This window comes from Bombyx mandarina, chromosome 06, assembly GCF_030267445.1.
Source record: "Bombyx mandarina strain Sakado chromosome 06, ASM3026744v2".
Classification (NCBI taxonomy): domain Eukaryota; kingdom Metazoa; phylum Arthropoda; class Insecta; order Lepidoptera; family Bombycidae; genus Bombyx; species Bombyx mandarina.
The window spans coordinates 14450634-14467256 of NC_143213.1; the positions used below are offsets into that span (position 1 = coordinate 14450634).

The window sequence follows — 16623 nt, forward strand, 5'->3', positions numbered from 1 at the left end:
TAAAATTAAACGACAATTGGAAGATTAAGTATGACGATGTGAATGATGCTATCTCGCGCGTAGTACATTGGTTTAGTGTTAATAATCTGTTATTAAATAACAAAAAAACAAAATGTATAAAATTTACCACACCTAATGTTAGACAAGTAGACACTAATATCATTGTAAGTGGAGAGACACTGGGGCTTGTTGATTCGACAGTTTTTCTTGGTATAACAGTTGATTCCAGGCTGCAGTGGGGTCCTCACATATGCAAGTTAGCGAATAGACTTAGTTCTGCAGCGTTTGCGGTAAAAAAAATACGAACGTATACTGAGTGTTATATCCTATGGCATTTTGCTATGGGGCAATGCTGCCGATGTCGAAACGATTTTCATCCTGCAGAAGAGGGCTATTCGTGCTATTTATAATATGCACCCGAGGGAATCCTTGAGGGCCAAGTTTAAGGAAATCAAAATTCTAACTTTAGCATCCCAATACATTTTTGAAAATTTATTGTACGTGCGTAAAAACATTGTAGAATTCCCCAGAGTCTGCGATTTGCATAATGTGAACACTAGGAACAAACATAGGCTTGCGTTGCCGGCGGCTCGAATTAACAAAATAAGCAACTCTTTCAGGGGGCTGGGTGTACAACTTTTCAACAAGATCCAACAAAACGTTCAACTACTACCTGTTCATAGATTTAAGAAAACTGTCAAGGAACGTTTGTGCAACAAGGCATATTATAAAGTTAAGGATGTTTTACTAGATGGCACTAAGTGGGAATGAGGCGTTCGCTCCTGGCCTTTTCATTTTTCATTATTATTATTATTATTTATTTGAATTGTATTTTTTTGACTTGTTTTTTCGTATAATGTAAATATGTTTTCTTATTTAAAAAAAAAGAAGAAAATATTTGATAAAATCCAAAAAAAAAAAAAAAAACCCGCTGAGTTTGTTTCGCCGGTTCTTCTCAGGACTGTGGCTTTTTTTGGAACCGGTGGTAGAGTTAACATTTTCATTTATATTTTGACATTCAACAAGTGTGTTTTTGATGACATCCAAGTTGAAATAAATGATTTTGAATTTGAATTTGAATTTGGATTCTCAAAAACACGGGAACCTGTAAAGTTGTACTGAATGCACCATCATTCGGTGACTAACGTAAGAAACGATATAATTGTATATAATTGATTGATTACATCGCTGACTCTGCGTACTATGAGTCGAATACAAAGTAATTGGAATATGTACAGCGGGCTTCATATTCGTCGTTGTGCCTGGTACAAAGTACTAACTCAATTCGAAGATACGTAACTGATTGACGTCGCCTACCAAACATCGAGTTTGAATTCTTTCATCGCCTTCATATGCGACAACCGTGTACATTAGCCGTAGCCACGAGCACATCTAACAAACTAAAAAAAAACGACTAAATATCAAAATAAGAAACAAATCACAAATAATTAATCGCATAGAATCGGGGCAAATACTTGTAAAAAATTGTACAAAGATTAGATAAACTTTCTGTGATATGTCCAAACATGATGCTGTACATTATTTGTTTTTCTTAAAAGAGACTACTCAGTCGTAATTTTGATATTACGAAAAAAAGACACTTTTGTTCAGATGAGAATTACAGGTCCCAATTTATAAAGTATTTTTTTTATTATTGTTGTATAACCGTATAAATGAAATATAAACCTGTAGTAGTAACATAACTGAAAATAATGCTACAATCTTTAAGAAATAATTTATTTGTGGAGCATAGCCGAATAAATCATAATAATATCCTCTGACTTAAATATAAAAAAACAGTCATCAGTATCATCAAATGGGACAAAGATTTATTTTACAAAAGGAAAGAGTAACCACAATATTTCGTGATAAAGACCCGGCTACAAGCATCCAAGCAATAAGCTTTATTTTAAAAGCTCAAAGAAAAAACTTCGGAATTGCATTTATTATTCTACCACACAGAAGTAGATAGGATTCATGATTTTTCAACTTTCTATAATATTAAGAAATTTCTTACAAAAAAATATGATGACAATAATAATAAAGCAATGCCTAACAGTAACGAAGCAACCGGTACTGCGGCGCTGATCTTCCGCCGGCACCTACGGAGTGACGTGCACACCAGCATCAGACCGACCAATCGTTATGTCAAGCACATACTGTTTGAATTTAGATTTTTTTTTTTTTTTTTTATTGCTTAGATGGGTGTACGAGCTCACAGCCCACCTGGTGTTAAGTGGTTACTGGAGCCCATAGACATCTACAACGTAAATGCGCCACCCACCTTGAGATATAAGTTCTAAGGTCTCAGTATAGTTACAACGGCTGCCCCACTCTTCAAACCGAAACGTACCACTGCTTCACGGCAGAAATACGCAGTGTGGTGGCACCTACCCGCGCGGACTCACAAGAGGTCCTACCACCATGCGCCATGAGTCCAAGCATAATAGTATGCTTGGACTCATGAAGCTAAAACAAGCTAGAGGATAGATGGGGTTCCTTAGATATTTGGTTATAGTATTTATGTAATGGAATCTTAGGCATGTGGTGTGGGCAGAACACCAGCCAGATGATCAGATCTGGTAAAGAAAACGATTGGTGGTAGTCTATGCCATGCGGTCCATGCCACACATGACCGAACACTATAGATGTAAGTCACATGCGGTCGCGATCCTCAACAGTGCTGGGAAAGATTGGACACGGAAGGCAGAGGATCGGTCATTGTGGCGGACTATGGGAGAGGCATACATCCAGCAGTGAAGAGATACAGGCTGATGATGATCATGATGATGATGGTTTCTCTACTATACTCATGGGAAGGGATTGAGCACTGTCTTTAAATGAAGTAAATGTTATATCAAATTAATTGTACTGGTAGTGATTCCATTTAACAAATAGCAGATCAATACTATCACTCCTGGAAATAACAAACGGTAGCACTGGAAAGACCAAAAATGTCCGGCTTATGATACAAAAACGATCATATGATAACTAGCTGATTTGACTATAACTAGTCAGGTCATAAGTATTGTCACACAGTAAAAACTTTTCATTTAGAATGCTGGCCACAAAAAAGTTTATTGAATTCGAATTTCGAATTGTTCATGAAAATAAAAATGAATCCTTTTAGAATCTTACTCATTTTTAAATATGGAGTGGACGTTTAACGAAAACCGTGTTGCAGTTATTGCGTTGCATCGTTGCGGTTACGCGCCAATTCAAATTTTTAACATACTGAAAAATTTGAATATAACCAAAAGATTCGTTTATCGTACCATCAAACGATACAATGAAGACTCTAGTGTAGATAACCGGTCAAGAAGTGGTCGCCCTTGGTCTGTTAGGACTCCAGCAGTGATAAAAGCTGTGAAGGCGCGAATTTAAAGAAATCCCAAACGTAAGCAGAAACTGTTGGCCCTTCAGATGGGGTTAAGCAGAACCACGGTGAAAAGGGTGTTAAATGAAGACTTAGGGCTTCGGGCATATCGAAAAAAAACAGGACATCGTTTGAATGCTCGTCTAATGGACCTGAGACTGAAAAGATGCCGCGCTTTGTTGAAGCGGTACGCGGGAAAAAAATATAAATATATAAATAATAAAAAATTTTACCGTAGAAGAGAGCTACAACAAACAAAATGATAAGGTGTACGCACACAGTAGTGAATAAGCGAGCAACCGTATTCCGCGTGTCCAACGAGGTCATTTTCCATACTCGCTCATGGTATGGTTGGGAGTTTCTTATTGGGGCTTAACAGAGGTACATTTTTGTGAGAAAGGTGTAAAAACGAATGCAGTTGTGTATCAAAATATAGTCCTGACGAACCTTGTGGAACCTGTTTCTCATACCATGTTCAATAACAGGCACTGGGTATTCCAACAAGATTCGGCGCCAGCTCATAGAGCGAAGAGCACACAAGACTGGCTGGCGGCGCGTGAAATCGACTTCATTCGGCACGAAGACTGGCCCTCCTCCAGTCCAGATTTGAATCCGTTCGATTACAAGATATGGCAACACTTGGAGGAAAAGGCGTGCTCAAAGCCTCATCCCAATTTGGAGTCACTCAAGACATCCTTGATTAAGGCAGCCGCCGATATTGACATGGACCTCGTTCGTGCTGCGATAGACGACTGGCCGCGCAGATTGAAGGCCTGTATTCAAAATCACGGAGGGCATTTTGAATAAACTTTAGTGTCATAAGAATCTACGTTTTGTTAAGTTCATTTTGGTATATGAATGGTTACATAATGAATAAACTTGTTTCAATTATTTTACATTAAACATGTGACAGAATTTATGACCTGACTAAGTATAATGAGTTTCAGTAAGTCTAATCTTAAATTTATTTTATTTTATTTTTTTAAGTTGTAAATAATGTATAATTTATTATATGTAGTTAACTACATCAGATAAACTTAATAATAGAAAATTTACAATTCGTCCCTGGACACAGAATCGATGTAGGATTTGCACTGAATTTCTATACTTCTTTGTTCTTCTACCGTTACTACAGGAAGTCGGATATTCGAAAGAATATTTTTTTAGCTCCAACAATTACTTTATTTGCTATAATTATTAATCGGTTTCAACAAAAATAAAATAAAAAGATTTTGAAAAAAACTTTTAAAACTTGAAGTGTCTCAATGCTTTATTAAATAATAAATAGATACCACTAAATGTTATTATGTCTGCTTTATTTTCCTACCTAAGCTAATAGCCTTGAGAGGCTATGTTGTTTGCCTAGTCACAAGTTGCTACGAAGGATGTTCTGCGCAAGTTAGAAATATCTAAAAATGCCATATATAATTTTGAAAATCACACAAAAATCGGTCAAAGTTTAATTGTGAGCTTTAGACCCATCACCCCCTAGCTTGTCACGAGCCGCCTTGATCATTTCTGGGCTGGCTTGCTTGAGGTCATACGTCCAACCAATCTTCTCGAATGTTCTGATTATTTTTGTGGATAGACTGAAGAAATCCATAGTCTCTGCTGCACGAAAGTCGAATGGGAAGACATGATGAAAGTTATGATAGCCCTCGCCGCTCGTCAGGACCGAAACTAGAATATTCTCTGATGCTTCAATGTTTCTGAGGAAAAAGAATATGATAAAAATACTGCTGAATCGGTCTTATCGTACGATTTTCATCTAAATCATTAATGTAGTTATTTTACATTGAAATTATTCAGGTTTTTTGTCTAATTATTTGAAAACTATCTGCGGACTAGTAAGTCGACTTAATGTCATAAAGTGACTGGTGATTTTCACGTGGTGATGTCTATGGGCTCCGATAATCACTTTGTATCAAGTGGGCCGTGAGCCCGATCACCCTTCTCCTCCACCACTTGTGCGCCTCATAATAATATATGATGGTCCTGACCACCTCTATCTGTGGCTTTCGTCCTCACGTTGATCTGGCATGTCATCCTGTCATTGGTTGACGTGGACATGGACGAGCTCAGGGCCCACCTGATGTTAAGTGGTTACCGGAGACATCTACAGCGTTAATTCGCCGCCCACCTTGAGACATGAGTTGTAAAGTCTCACTTCTATCAGTGCAACGACTGCCCCACCCTTCAAACATAAACGCATTACTGCCGAAATAGGCAGGGTATTTGTACCTACCCGTGCGGACTTACAAGACGTCCTTAGTTTTGAGTAATTACGCAAATTTTAATTTTGCAGGTTTGATTTTTGTTACTCGATTTTATTCCTTCACCGTGTCACCGTGGAAGTCAATCGTGAAAATCGAGTACGTGTTTCATTTGAAAAATTGGTATCTACCGGCGGGATTCAAAAACCGATGCATCGCTACATACTAATGCACCGGACATCTCATCCTTTATGCCACGGCGACTTCAAAATTACAACGAATAAATATTTGGTTAAAGGTAGGTTTACTCACACGTTATAAGGTTTATAGCCGTACATATGAGCCAAACTGTTAACAGTTAGTTCAGAATGTAGCACGCAAAGGAACCGTATGAAGCATTGCCAGGCAACAGCGCACTTCCAATCTTCCCCGATCAAGAAGATGTTCATTAATGTTGGTATCAGAAAACAGAATAGGATCTTTAATTGATTGTGGTATCTAAAAAGAAAGAAACACCTTTATCACATTTGCGTTTATGTACTATGCCTGTATGTATTTTTTTACATAAAAAATAAGTAATGCAACTTCGGCTACTCGCATATAGTGCATGTTCATAGTGCATAGTGTAATATTCTAAATAGTTTTAAACAAAAATCTCGTTATCGTGTTGTAGAAGTACCGTGTTATATGAGGGTTTGGGGAGTTTTTTTTTTATTTTTTATTGCCGTGTAGGCAGACGAGTATACGGCCCACCTGATGGTGAGTGGTTACCGTCGCTCGTGGACGTCAGCAATGCCAGTAGCAGAGTCAAGCCGCTGCCTTCTGTTTAATACTCTCCACAAGCCTCGTTTGAAGAAGGACATGTCATAGCGCTCGGAAAACACCGTGGAGGGGAGCTCATTCCATAGCGGGATGGTACGTGGCAAAAAAGACCTCTGAAAATGCACTGTGGATGACGTAGTGGCTCCAGGTAGTATAGATGAACTCTACTTCGGTGGCGGGCGGTGCGATGGTAAAAGCGAGATGTCGGTATCATCTCGAACAACTCCTCAGAGCACTCCTCCTGGAACATACGGTACAGAATTCAGAGGGAACCGAAGTCCCTCCGCAGACCCAGAGGTTCCAAACGATCCGTAAGAATGAGATTATCGACAATCCGAACGGCTCTTTTCTGTATGGAGTCAAATGGAAGTAGCTGGTATTTGGGAGCCCCAGCCCAGAGGTGGGAGCAGTACTCAGTACTTCACGCGAGGCCGGACCTGTGTTTTGTAAAGCAAAAGTCTTTGTCCAGGCGTGAAGTACCGCATCGCTCTATTGAGGACTGCCAGCATTTACCCCTTACTTTTCATGTTAGAGTGGAACTGTGTTGTAAAATATCGTGTTAAAGGAGGGCTACCTGTATTTTGGAATATTCAAACTAAACCTAAAGCAGGCTTTCGCACGAAATCCCCAAAAACCATTTGTGTCTTCTTTCATCAAATGACAAATTATGGTATATCCAAAGCCAACATGGGCTTGACTCTTGATCTTTTTACTGGAAAATTCTCCTAATTTCTATCTATCTTTTAAGTTTATTGGCAAACATATTCCTTATTATTATTATAACATCCAGGACACAGGTTATATATAAATTTAAAGGTAAAAGTAATATCATACTTATGTTCAAACATCAAATGAGAATCGCTCTCTATGTCACTCATGTCAATCAGCTTTCCCTTCGTAAGGACACTTTCGTTCTTCTTCATCATCAGCCATCCTATGTGAGAGAAGAAGAAGCCTCGGTTCACGTTGTGAGGGTCAGCATCGGTGTCGGCGAACTTGTGATGGAGTCTGTGATCCCTCACCCAGTTGTATATTGAATTCTACGGTGGGAGACAAAATTGAATCTTACTTACTTACTTTTAGCATACATATACGAAGTCCAACTGTAATTAAATGGAATTAGGAGTCATGGCTATCGAGTTTAGGTTCATTACAATTATTTATTTGCAGTCCATTGTACACACAATCACATTAATTATCAACATGAAAAAACATAGTTCTCTTGTCACTTCCAGACAGGCAACTGCTGATGGAAAGGACATTAGAAAATATTTATTAAAATCCATATGCATAGAGATCTACTAAAAGAAAGGTCTGCAAAATTATAAAACAGCATAAGATATATCAAGAATGATGCTACTGTAATGAGTTGTAATAATACTTATTTATCTGAAGGATTGTGGGCATACCAGACGAGTAGCACACGAGTTTCCAAATCATTTAACAACTATTTAGCCACTGAAAGAGCTCGTCTAGCTTATATTATTCTTGTTACAATAACTTCAACAATTGATTTTGAAAACCAATAAACAAAAAACACACTTTATTGCTACCCAAGTAAAAGGATGCCGTAGTAAAAATCAATTAATCTTATTTTCAATTTGGTGATCGTGATTAGAATATGAACTAAAGAAAACACTAAAATTATATTTTTTCGATTATTTTTTCTACCAGCCCACAGACGTCCACTACTGGACATAAGCCTCCCCCAAGCCTCGCCATAAAGATCGGTTCTGCGCTGCTGCATCCAGCGGTTCCCCACGAGCCTCAATAGATCGTCGGTCCATCTTGTGGGAGGCCTACCCGTGCTACGTCGTCCCGTACGCGGTTGCCACTCCGTATCGGACGTCTTAATGTTGGAAGATTCTATACCTCTTCTTCATTGTTCCCTCACTGTTGAGGATCGCGACCGAATGTGACTTTCCTCCATTAATGTTCGGTCATGTGTGGCATGGACCGCATGGCATAGACTACCACTAATCCTTTCTTTACCAGATCTGACCGTCTGGCTGGTATTCTGCCCACACCACATGCCTAAGATTCCATTACATAAATACTATAGCCAAATTTCTAAGGAACCCCATCTGTCCTCTAACCTGTTTTAGCTTCATGAGTCAGGTTTCAGCTAACTCTATTATGGTTCAAATAAGATAAAAACTAGATGGCAGTTACCTGGCCACTGCTGGAGAAGCAAGCCATCAAGAGAAACTTCACGGGTGCTTTGACTTTGTACGATCGATGCGTCCACAACCTATGCACACCGCAAGTAATACCTAATCCAGAGAAAATAAACATAGAGTAGGCTGAAACAAAAAAAAAAAAGTTTGTTGCTGTCAATAGAAATCTCCAGGAGAAAGGAAAATAGGCTTTTAAGCATCGCAGAGAAAGAAAGACATTACGAGAACAAATTTTTATAACATACTAGCTGACGCGGCAGACTTCGTAGTGCCTCAATCGATAAATAAAATATCTAAACTTTTGTATAAAATAAACGTAAAACAAACAAAGGGAATCCGTCCGACGGAGGACACATCAAAGGGAAAACAAAATTGTTATTTTTATTTAAATCCGAGCATTTTCATATTTATCTACCTTTTAAACCTTCTCTGGACTTCCGCCAAAGATGTCTGTTTATATTTATATATATATATATATATATATATATATAATAACAATTAAAAAAAATACTTTATAAATTGGGACCTGTAATTGTTATCTGAATAAAAGTGTTTTTTTTTTCGTATTTTCAAAATGACGACAGAACAGTCTCTTCTAAGAAAAACAAATAACGAAATCGTACAGCGACATCAGCCGTATTTGCACATTGCGTTGCCCAATCCACAAACGAATTGGCTAAAAAATAAAACAAGAAACACTTACCAAATAAAAATGTTCCTAATTTTAGGGGAAATGCATATTTGCTACACCAATAAAAACCAAAAATATGAAAGAACGAAATCACTAAGAATGAATCCCATTTAATTTTATTTTTGAAGACAAACATTTTCTTGAACATTTTGCTCAAAAATTCTCATTCTGCGTTTGATCTCACGCATTTTATACATATTAACTTGAGCTCGCATTAGGGTTCCACAGTGCGAACATACTAAACCATCTAACACGTACGTGAAACGCTATACACTATATAATATATAATCCATTAAATCATTCATAGCACGCTACAATGTACATATCTGTGGAGAGGCTTTTTGGTGAGCCAAATATTCTGGGGGAGATGAAGGCACAGAGGCTCGGATGGCTCGGGCATGTAGTACGTATGGAGCAGGATCGGGCTGTGAAACGGGTGTACGCGGGTGTACCGGAGGGACGCCGCCCCGTAGGGAGGCCCAAGTACCGCTGGTGACGCTGTGGAAGGAAATTTACGTGAGCGCCAAGTGTCGGACTGGCAAGGTGTTGCGCAGCGCCGGGATGAATGGCAAAGTTTATTGTCGGAGGGCAAGACCCACTTCGGGGTCATAGCGCCAGCTCAGTAGTAGTAGTAGTTACACATTTAAACCCGAAGAAACACTAAATAGACAAAATAAAACAAATCACACAACTTCACTCTTCGCGTTCTCGCCAAAAAGTCCCCAAAATCACATTAAGAATTTTTCTCCAGCTACCCTCCTAAAAATTATTTTTTCTTTACAGTTCCTTTTAAGTTTAGTTTTAATACCAAGATTTCCTTTTATTCGTCGTACCGACTGACAACCCATACTTTCATAAGTCCTTATATATTAGTAACCTCACCCACACTTAATTAGTTTACTAGTGTTCATGTATCATTCTCCTTTTAATATTATTGTATCAATACTGGGCGAAGTAACTACTTAGTTAATAGTAATTTTACCGTTATCAGGATTAGTCTCACTTTACTTATATTTTTATCTTCTATTATAGTTGTGGACACTAAATCCATGTTCAATTACCTCACCCCTTCCTTTTAACTCAAATAATTAGTTAAGTAGAAAGATTAGATAATTCATTATTTTTGTAGTATATTGTGGAAAATCCTAAATTTATTTTATTTTTCCTGTTACAATGGTTTAGAACCATATTTTTATTTATTTATTATACCAAGCCATTACGAATGATTCGACTAGTAATGTTACAACCTTTTATAATGTACATTTAATTTTTATATTTTACAATTTACAACATAATGTAAAAAAAACTTTGTAAATATAAACACACTTTATCTTTGCACAGTTGGAAAAATAACCACCAAGGTCAGTTGTGTCGTCTATGATAGAAGCCGACATTGTAGTACAATAACGTAAGTACCTCTAGTTAGCTTGTCCTAACTGCTAGAATTAAAAAAAATATTCACTAGTGGTCGCTATGTGGTCGAAATTCGACCATCATTAATTTTATAAATTCTAAGTTTGAACATTATTATGGTTCTATTGTCACATTTCTATAATCATCATTGTTTTACAATCATAGCCATAGCACCACTATAGACATATAATATTAAAGACAAACAATATTACTCTATTCTCAATTTGACCACAGAAATTATACAATAAATAAAAGCGTATGTTTTTATTATTGACTAGCCGACCCGGCAGACTTCGTAGTGCCTCAATCGATAAATAAAATACCTAAACTTTTGTATAAAATAAACTTAAAACAAACAAAAGGAATCCGTCCTACGGGGGACCCATCAAAAGAAAAACAAAATTGTTATTTTTATTTAATTCCGAGCATTTTCATATTTATCTACCTTTTAAACCTTCTCTGGACTTCCACAAATAATTTAAGACCAAAATTAGCCAAATCGGTCCAACCGTTCTCGAGTTTTAGCGAGACTAACGATCAGCAATTCATTTTTATATATATAAGTATAGACTTAATGTATTTTTTATGCGTAATTTAAAAAAAAATTGCATTGTGATATATCCTATATCCTCTATAAGTGTTAGAAATTTCATAGTCCTCCGTCCGCGAAATTTTCGTAGAAAGGATACAAGGTTTTTGCTTCACGTATTAATATAGTATTCATATCTGATCCCTTGCTGCATGCGTCCACCGTTAATGTAACAAGAATAAAAACAGCTCTCTTTTGTCTAAGTTCGTGCCTTGCTGTAGTGCATGTTTTATTGGTTGCAGTGCTCCCACTTTACATGCTCGGGACACGAGAAGGAAATGGGCGGTGTGACCGCAGCAATACGTTATCAGAACATTCGGAAACCGCAACGTTTCGAGCTTTGCGTTTTGTAAACATGTTTTCGGGGAACCGGCTAACGTTGGAGTTCCAATGTTATTTAGTTATTTTGTTTTCTGGGTGAAAATGCCACGATGAAATTTGTATTAATGGCGGTCGATCATATTATGAGGTAGGTTCCACTGCTCTGCTTATTACTTTTTTTTTATTGGTTAGAGGGGTGGACGAGTTGACAGCCCACCTGGTGTTAAGTGGTTACCCACTTAGCCCATAGAAGTTTACAACGCAAATGCGCCACCCACCTTGAGGTCTCAGTATAATTACAACGGCTGCCCCACCCTTGAAGCCGAAACGCATTACTGCTTCACGGCAGAAATAGGCAGTGGTGGTACCTACCCGCGCGGGCTCACAAGAGGTCCTACCACCAGTAATTACGCAAACCTCCTATAATACAGATATGCGTTCTTCATTAAATGGTGAGACAGTAATTTTTTAATATAATTGAAGGCTAGACCACGTGCTTCGACGTTTCATGTGACATTAACATGATGAAGTTTGGTAACCAAATAGTATCAGGGGTACAGTGAACTTTTATTGATGGTAGGACGTTTTGTAAGTCCGCACGGGTAGATACCACCACCCTGCCTATTTCTGCCGTGAAGCAGTAATGCTTTTCGTTTTGAAGGGTGGGGCAGCCGTTGCACTGTTAAAACTGAGACCTTAGAACTCATATCTCAAGATACGTGGCGGCATTTACGTTGTAGATGTCTATGGACTCCGCTAACCATTTAACATCAGGTGGGCCGTGAGATCGTCCTCCCACCTAAGCAATAAAAAAAATAAACTCGTGTACACATTTAGAGGAACAAAAAAGGATGAAACCCATCCTTGTACAAAATTCCGTTAAAAGCTTCCTACTTCACAATCGTGTGCTACCAGAATATCATTAAGACCATTTGTCTGAAGTTCGTTCTAGTGATTCCCAAATTGAGTTCATTCACACTCGTGTCCCGTCCGACTTTAATGTAATATCATTGACAAAGTTACTCTTGGACCTTTGCTTATTGGATTTCTTCATGACCTAGTTTTAGTTCGCTCTAAATCGGGAATATACGACTGCTTAGTATACTGGGCTCGGGTATTAAGGGCCATATATAATTTTGGGGCTATTTGATTTGCAGGGTTTTAATAAAAATCGTTTTGACATCAATACTTTTCTCCAGACGTTTGCTTGAATAAATATTTTCATAAATTAACTTAATATAGCTCCTGGTGTAACACAAAAATATAACCAAAGTTTCATTATAACTTAACTTTGATGAAACAGAAATTTTTGGAATGATTGCTCCAAATAAACAACGTTAATACACATTATTAATTTTTTACGAAATATGAAATAGCTGTGGATTTTAGCGGTAGGTACCTAATTAATATTTTCTTCAAAACAAAGACAAATTTATTAGTGCGGTTTCCTTTTTTGCCAATAGATTTTCCTTTTCTTTGCTTTGTAGTACACAATCAATTTTTTTTTCAAAAATCCAGTTTATTCCAGAGTCACTAACAATAAAATGTAAATCTTCAGTTTCTATTGATTATGATCAAATTTCGTTTATGGATTATTGGTATAGTAGTCATTAGGAGGAAGTTCTACAATACCACATAACAATGTCATTATTTATTCAATTAACTGTACAATATTGGCGGACTTAATGACTATGAAATTTATTAATCAGTTCGCTTACTACGGAATTCTATTAGTTGATAGGTAATAATAGGTCTTTACCTATGAAGTTGCCGTTTTAGCCGTTTGCCGTTTCAAATTTAGTTGTTTATTTAATAATCAGTGTTTTGTTTTCACTACATTGGTTTCCGTGTGGAAACATTTGCCGTGTGGTGACGGCATTAGAATACTTTTGTCACCACCCCCATTACCATCCCAGGGGAGACGTAAGAGGCGACAAAAGGGAAAGCATAACACATAATATTTACTAGTGTGAGAGAAGGAAAACTCGAAATTAAACCCTGTACCAACCCGTCTAGCCAGCGTGGTACCAGTAGGCTAATAAACCTCCAAAATGATTGCACACCGCAGAACCAGGCCCCTAGTCCCCGGCGGCCCCGCTATTCCTGGTTACGGTAGCGGCCATGGTAACGGCGGGACAAGGGGTGCTAAGAATCCCCGGCAGAGATCCGGCTACCACCCCCCTTCACAACGACAACTGGCCCTGGTGACATACAACGTGCGCACTTTGAGGTTGGAAGAGAAGCTAATAGAGCTGGAAGAAGAAATAAACCAGTTGCGCTGGGACGTTATTGGTTTATCGGAGATCCGAAGAGAGGGGGAGGATACGAAAACCTTACAGTCCGGCCACTTGTTCTACTACCGGTAGGGAGAACAGAAGTCCCAAGGTGGTGTTGGGTTTATCGTCCACAAATCTCTCATAAACAACATTGTGGCCATCGAAAGTGTGTCGAGTAGGGTAGCATACCTTGTCCTCAAAATCTCAAAGCGGTATTCGCTGAAGATTGTACAGGTATACGCCCCATCGACGTCACATCCAGACGATGAAGTGGAAGCTACGTATGAGGACATTAGTAGGGCCATACGTAACTCCCAATCACATTTTACCGTTGTTATGGGAGATTTCAATGCAAAACTGGGCCGTAGAGGCGATGATGAGTTGAAAGTGGGGCCATTTGGATTTGGGCAGCGGAATCCCAGAGGACAGATGCTGGCGGACTTTATGGAGAAGGAAGGACTCTCTATGATGAATTCTTTCTTCAAGAAGCCGCCACAACGGAAATGGACCTGGTTGAGTCCCGACGATGTAACAATAAATGAAATTGACTTCATCATGAGCACCAACAGACAGATATTCAACGATGTCTCTGTGATCAACAGTGTTAAAACAGGAAGTGATCACCGAATTGTCAGAGGCATGTTGAATATCAATGTCAGACTGGAAAGATCGCGTCAACGCTTGATGAAGTCAACGCTTCGACCGTCGAATGCACAAATCCAAAACCTCGAGAGCTTTCAACTCGAATTGGCTAATCGCTTCGAATGGCTAAACAGCTGCGCATCAGTGGACGATGTAAACAGCAGGCTGGTAGAGACTGTCCGTACGGTAGGGTCCAAATTTTTCAAAACCCACCGTAAGAATAGACCTCAGAAACTATCCGACCGCACCCGAAACCTCATGGCTAGTCGACGTTTGATGACGCTCCAAACTTCAGAGGACGCTGAGTCATATAGGCAACTCAATAGACATATCATGAAGTCCTTGCGACACGACCTACGCTCCTTTAATACTCAGCGTATCAAAGAGACGATTGAGCGAAACCAAGGCTCTAAAGAGATCGCAAGAGACGCTTCTATTGGGCAAAGCCAGCTGACGAAGCTGAAGACCGAAGATGGACGTGTAAGGTCGAATAAGTCAGAGGTCCTGCGGGAGATAGAGAGGTTCTACGGGCAGCTGTTTACCTCGGTCTCAGCTGAACCGCAAGGTTTAGCTGCAGACCATAGAGCCAAGCTAACCCGACACTACACCGAAGACATGCCGGACATCAGCCTGTACGAGATTAGGATGGCTCTCAAACAGCTTAAGAATAACAAGGCACCGGGCGAGGATGGAATTACTACGGAGCTTCTGAAAGCGGGCGGGACGCCGGTACTGAAAGTCCTTCAGAAGCTCTTCAATTCCTCTTTGCTCGATGGAAAACCGCCACAGGCATGGAACAGGGGTGTTGTGATCCTGTTCTTCAAAAAAGGTGACAAAACCTTATTGAAGAACTATAGGCCCATAGCACTGCTGAGCCATGTCTACAAGCTGTTCTCGAGAGTCATCACGAAGCGTCTCGAACGCAGGTTTGATGACTTCCAGCCTACCGAACAAGCCGGTTTCCGAAAAGGCTACAGTACCATAGACCACATACATACGCTGCGGCAGATTGTACAGAAGACCGAAGAGTACAATCGGTCATTATGCTTAGCATTTGTGGACTATGAGAAAGCCTTTGATTCCGTCGAAACATGGGCGGTCCTTAGATCTCTCCACCGGTGCCGTATTGACCACCGGTACATCGAAGTATTGAAGTGTTTGTATAATAACGCCACCATGTCAGTCCGAGTACAGGAGCATGGCACGAAGGAAATCCCTGTAAAGAGAGGAGTGAGATAGGGAGATGTGATATATCCGAAACTGTTTATCACTGCTCTGGAGAATTCCTTCAAGCTTCTGGAATGGCAAGGACTTGGCATCAATATTAACGGCGAATACATCACTCATCTTCGGTTTGCCGATGATATCGTGGTCATGGCAGAGTCGCTGGAAGATTTAGGGCGTATGCTCGGTGACCTCGGTAGGGTTTCTCAACAAGTGGGTCTTAAAATGAACATGGACAAAACAAAAATCATGTACAATGTCCATGTTGCACCCACCATAGTTACTGTTGGGAGCTCTACTCTTGAAGTTGTTGACGAATATATATACCTAGGACAGGCAGTCCGATTAGGTAGGTCCAACTTTGAGAGAGAGGTCAGTAGAGGGATCCAACTCGGCTGGGCAGCGTTCGGTAAACTGCACAACGTCTTCTCGTCCAAAATACCTCAGTGCCTTAAGACAAAGGCGTACAACCAATGTGTGTTACCAGTGATGACTTACGGCTCGGAGACGTGGTGCTTCACTAGGGATCTTTTTAGAAGGCTCAAAGTCGCGCAGCGAGCTATGGAGAGGGCTATGCTCGGCATTTCTCTACGTGATCGAATCCGAAATGAGGAGATCAGTAGAAGAACGAAGGTTGCTGACATAGCCCGTTGAATAAGTGAACTGAAGTGGCAATGGGCCGGCCACATAGCACGAAGAGAGGACGGTCCATGGGGCAGACCGACGACCTAGTAAAAAGCGCTGGGTCTCGTTGGATGCAGGTGGCAATGGACCGGTCGCACTGGAAATCTATTGGAGAGGCCTATGTTCAGCAGTGGACGGCGATAGGCTGAAATGATGATGATGATGACATTGGTTTCTTTTCGTCGATATGCCGTA

General features: G+C 39.6%; 1 protein-coding gene across 1 annotated transcript; it reads right to left on the reverse strand.

The window, feature by feature from the left end:
• Positions 1-1723: 1723 nt before the first annotated feature.
• LOC149502860 (acyl-CoA Delta(11) desaturase-like) lies at positions 1724-9439 on the reverse strand. The gene is made up of 5 exons (XM_089728217.1): positions 9292-9439; positions 8584-8714; positions 7246-7451; positions 5902-6087; positions 1724-5085 (listed from the first exon to the last, which is right to left on the reverse strand). The coding sequence occupies exons 1-5, from the start codon at positions 9425-9427 to the stop codon at positions 4836-4838; spliced, it is 909 nt and encodes a 302-aa protein (XP_089584343.1). The 5' UTR covers positions 9428-9439; the 3' UTR covers positions 1724-4835.
• Between the last annotated feature and the right edge of the window lie 7184 nt (positions 9440-16623).

What these genes read in the sequence shown, in the direction of transcription:
- LOC149502860 (XM_089728217.1), bottom strand. Translation starts at nt 9,427, where the DNA reads ATGTTCAAGAAAATGTTTGTCTTCAAAAATAAAATTAAATGGGATTCA. An exon ending in ATTAGGAACATTTTTATTTG is followed by an intron (nt 8,715 to 9,291) that starts GTAAGTGTTTCT and finishes TTTTTGTTTCAG; the next exon opens with CCTACTCTATGTTTATTTTC. An exon ending in CATTTGATGTTTGAACATAA is followed by an intron (nt 6,088 to 7,245) that starts GTATGATATTAC and finishes CTTTCTTTTTAG; the next exon opens with ATACCACAATCAATTAAAGA.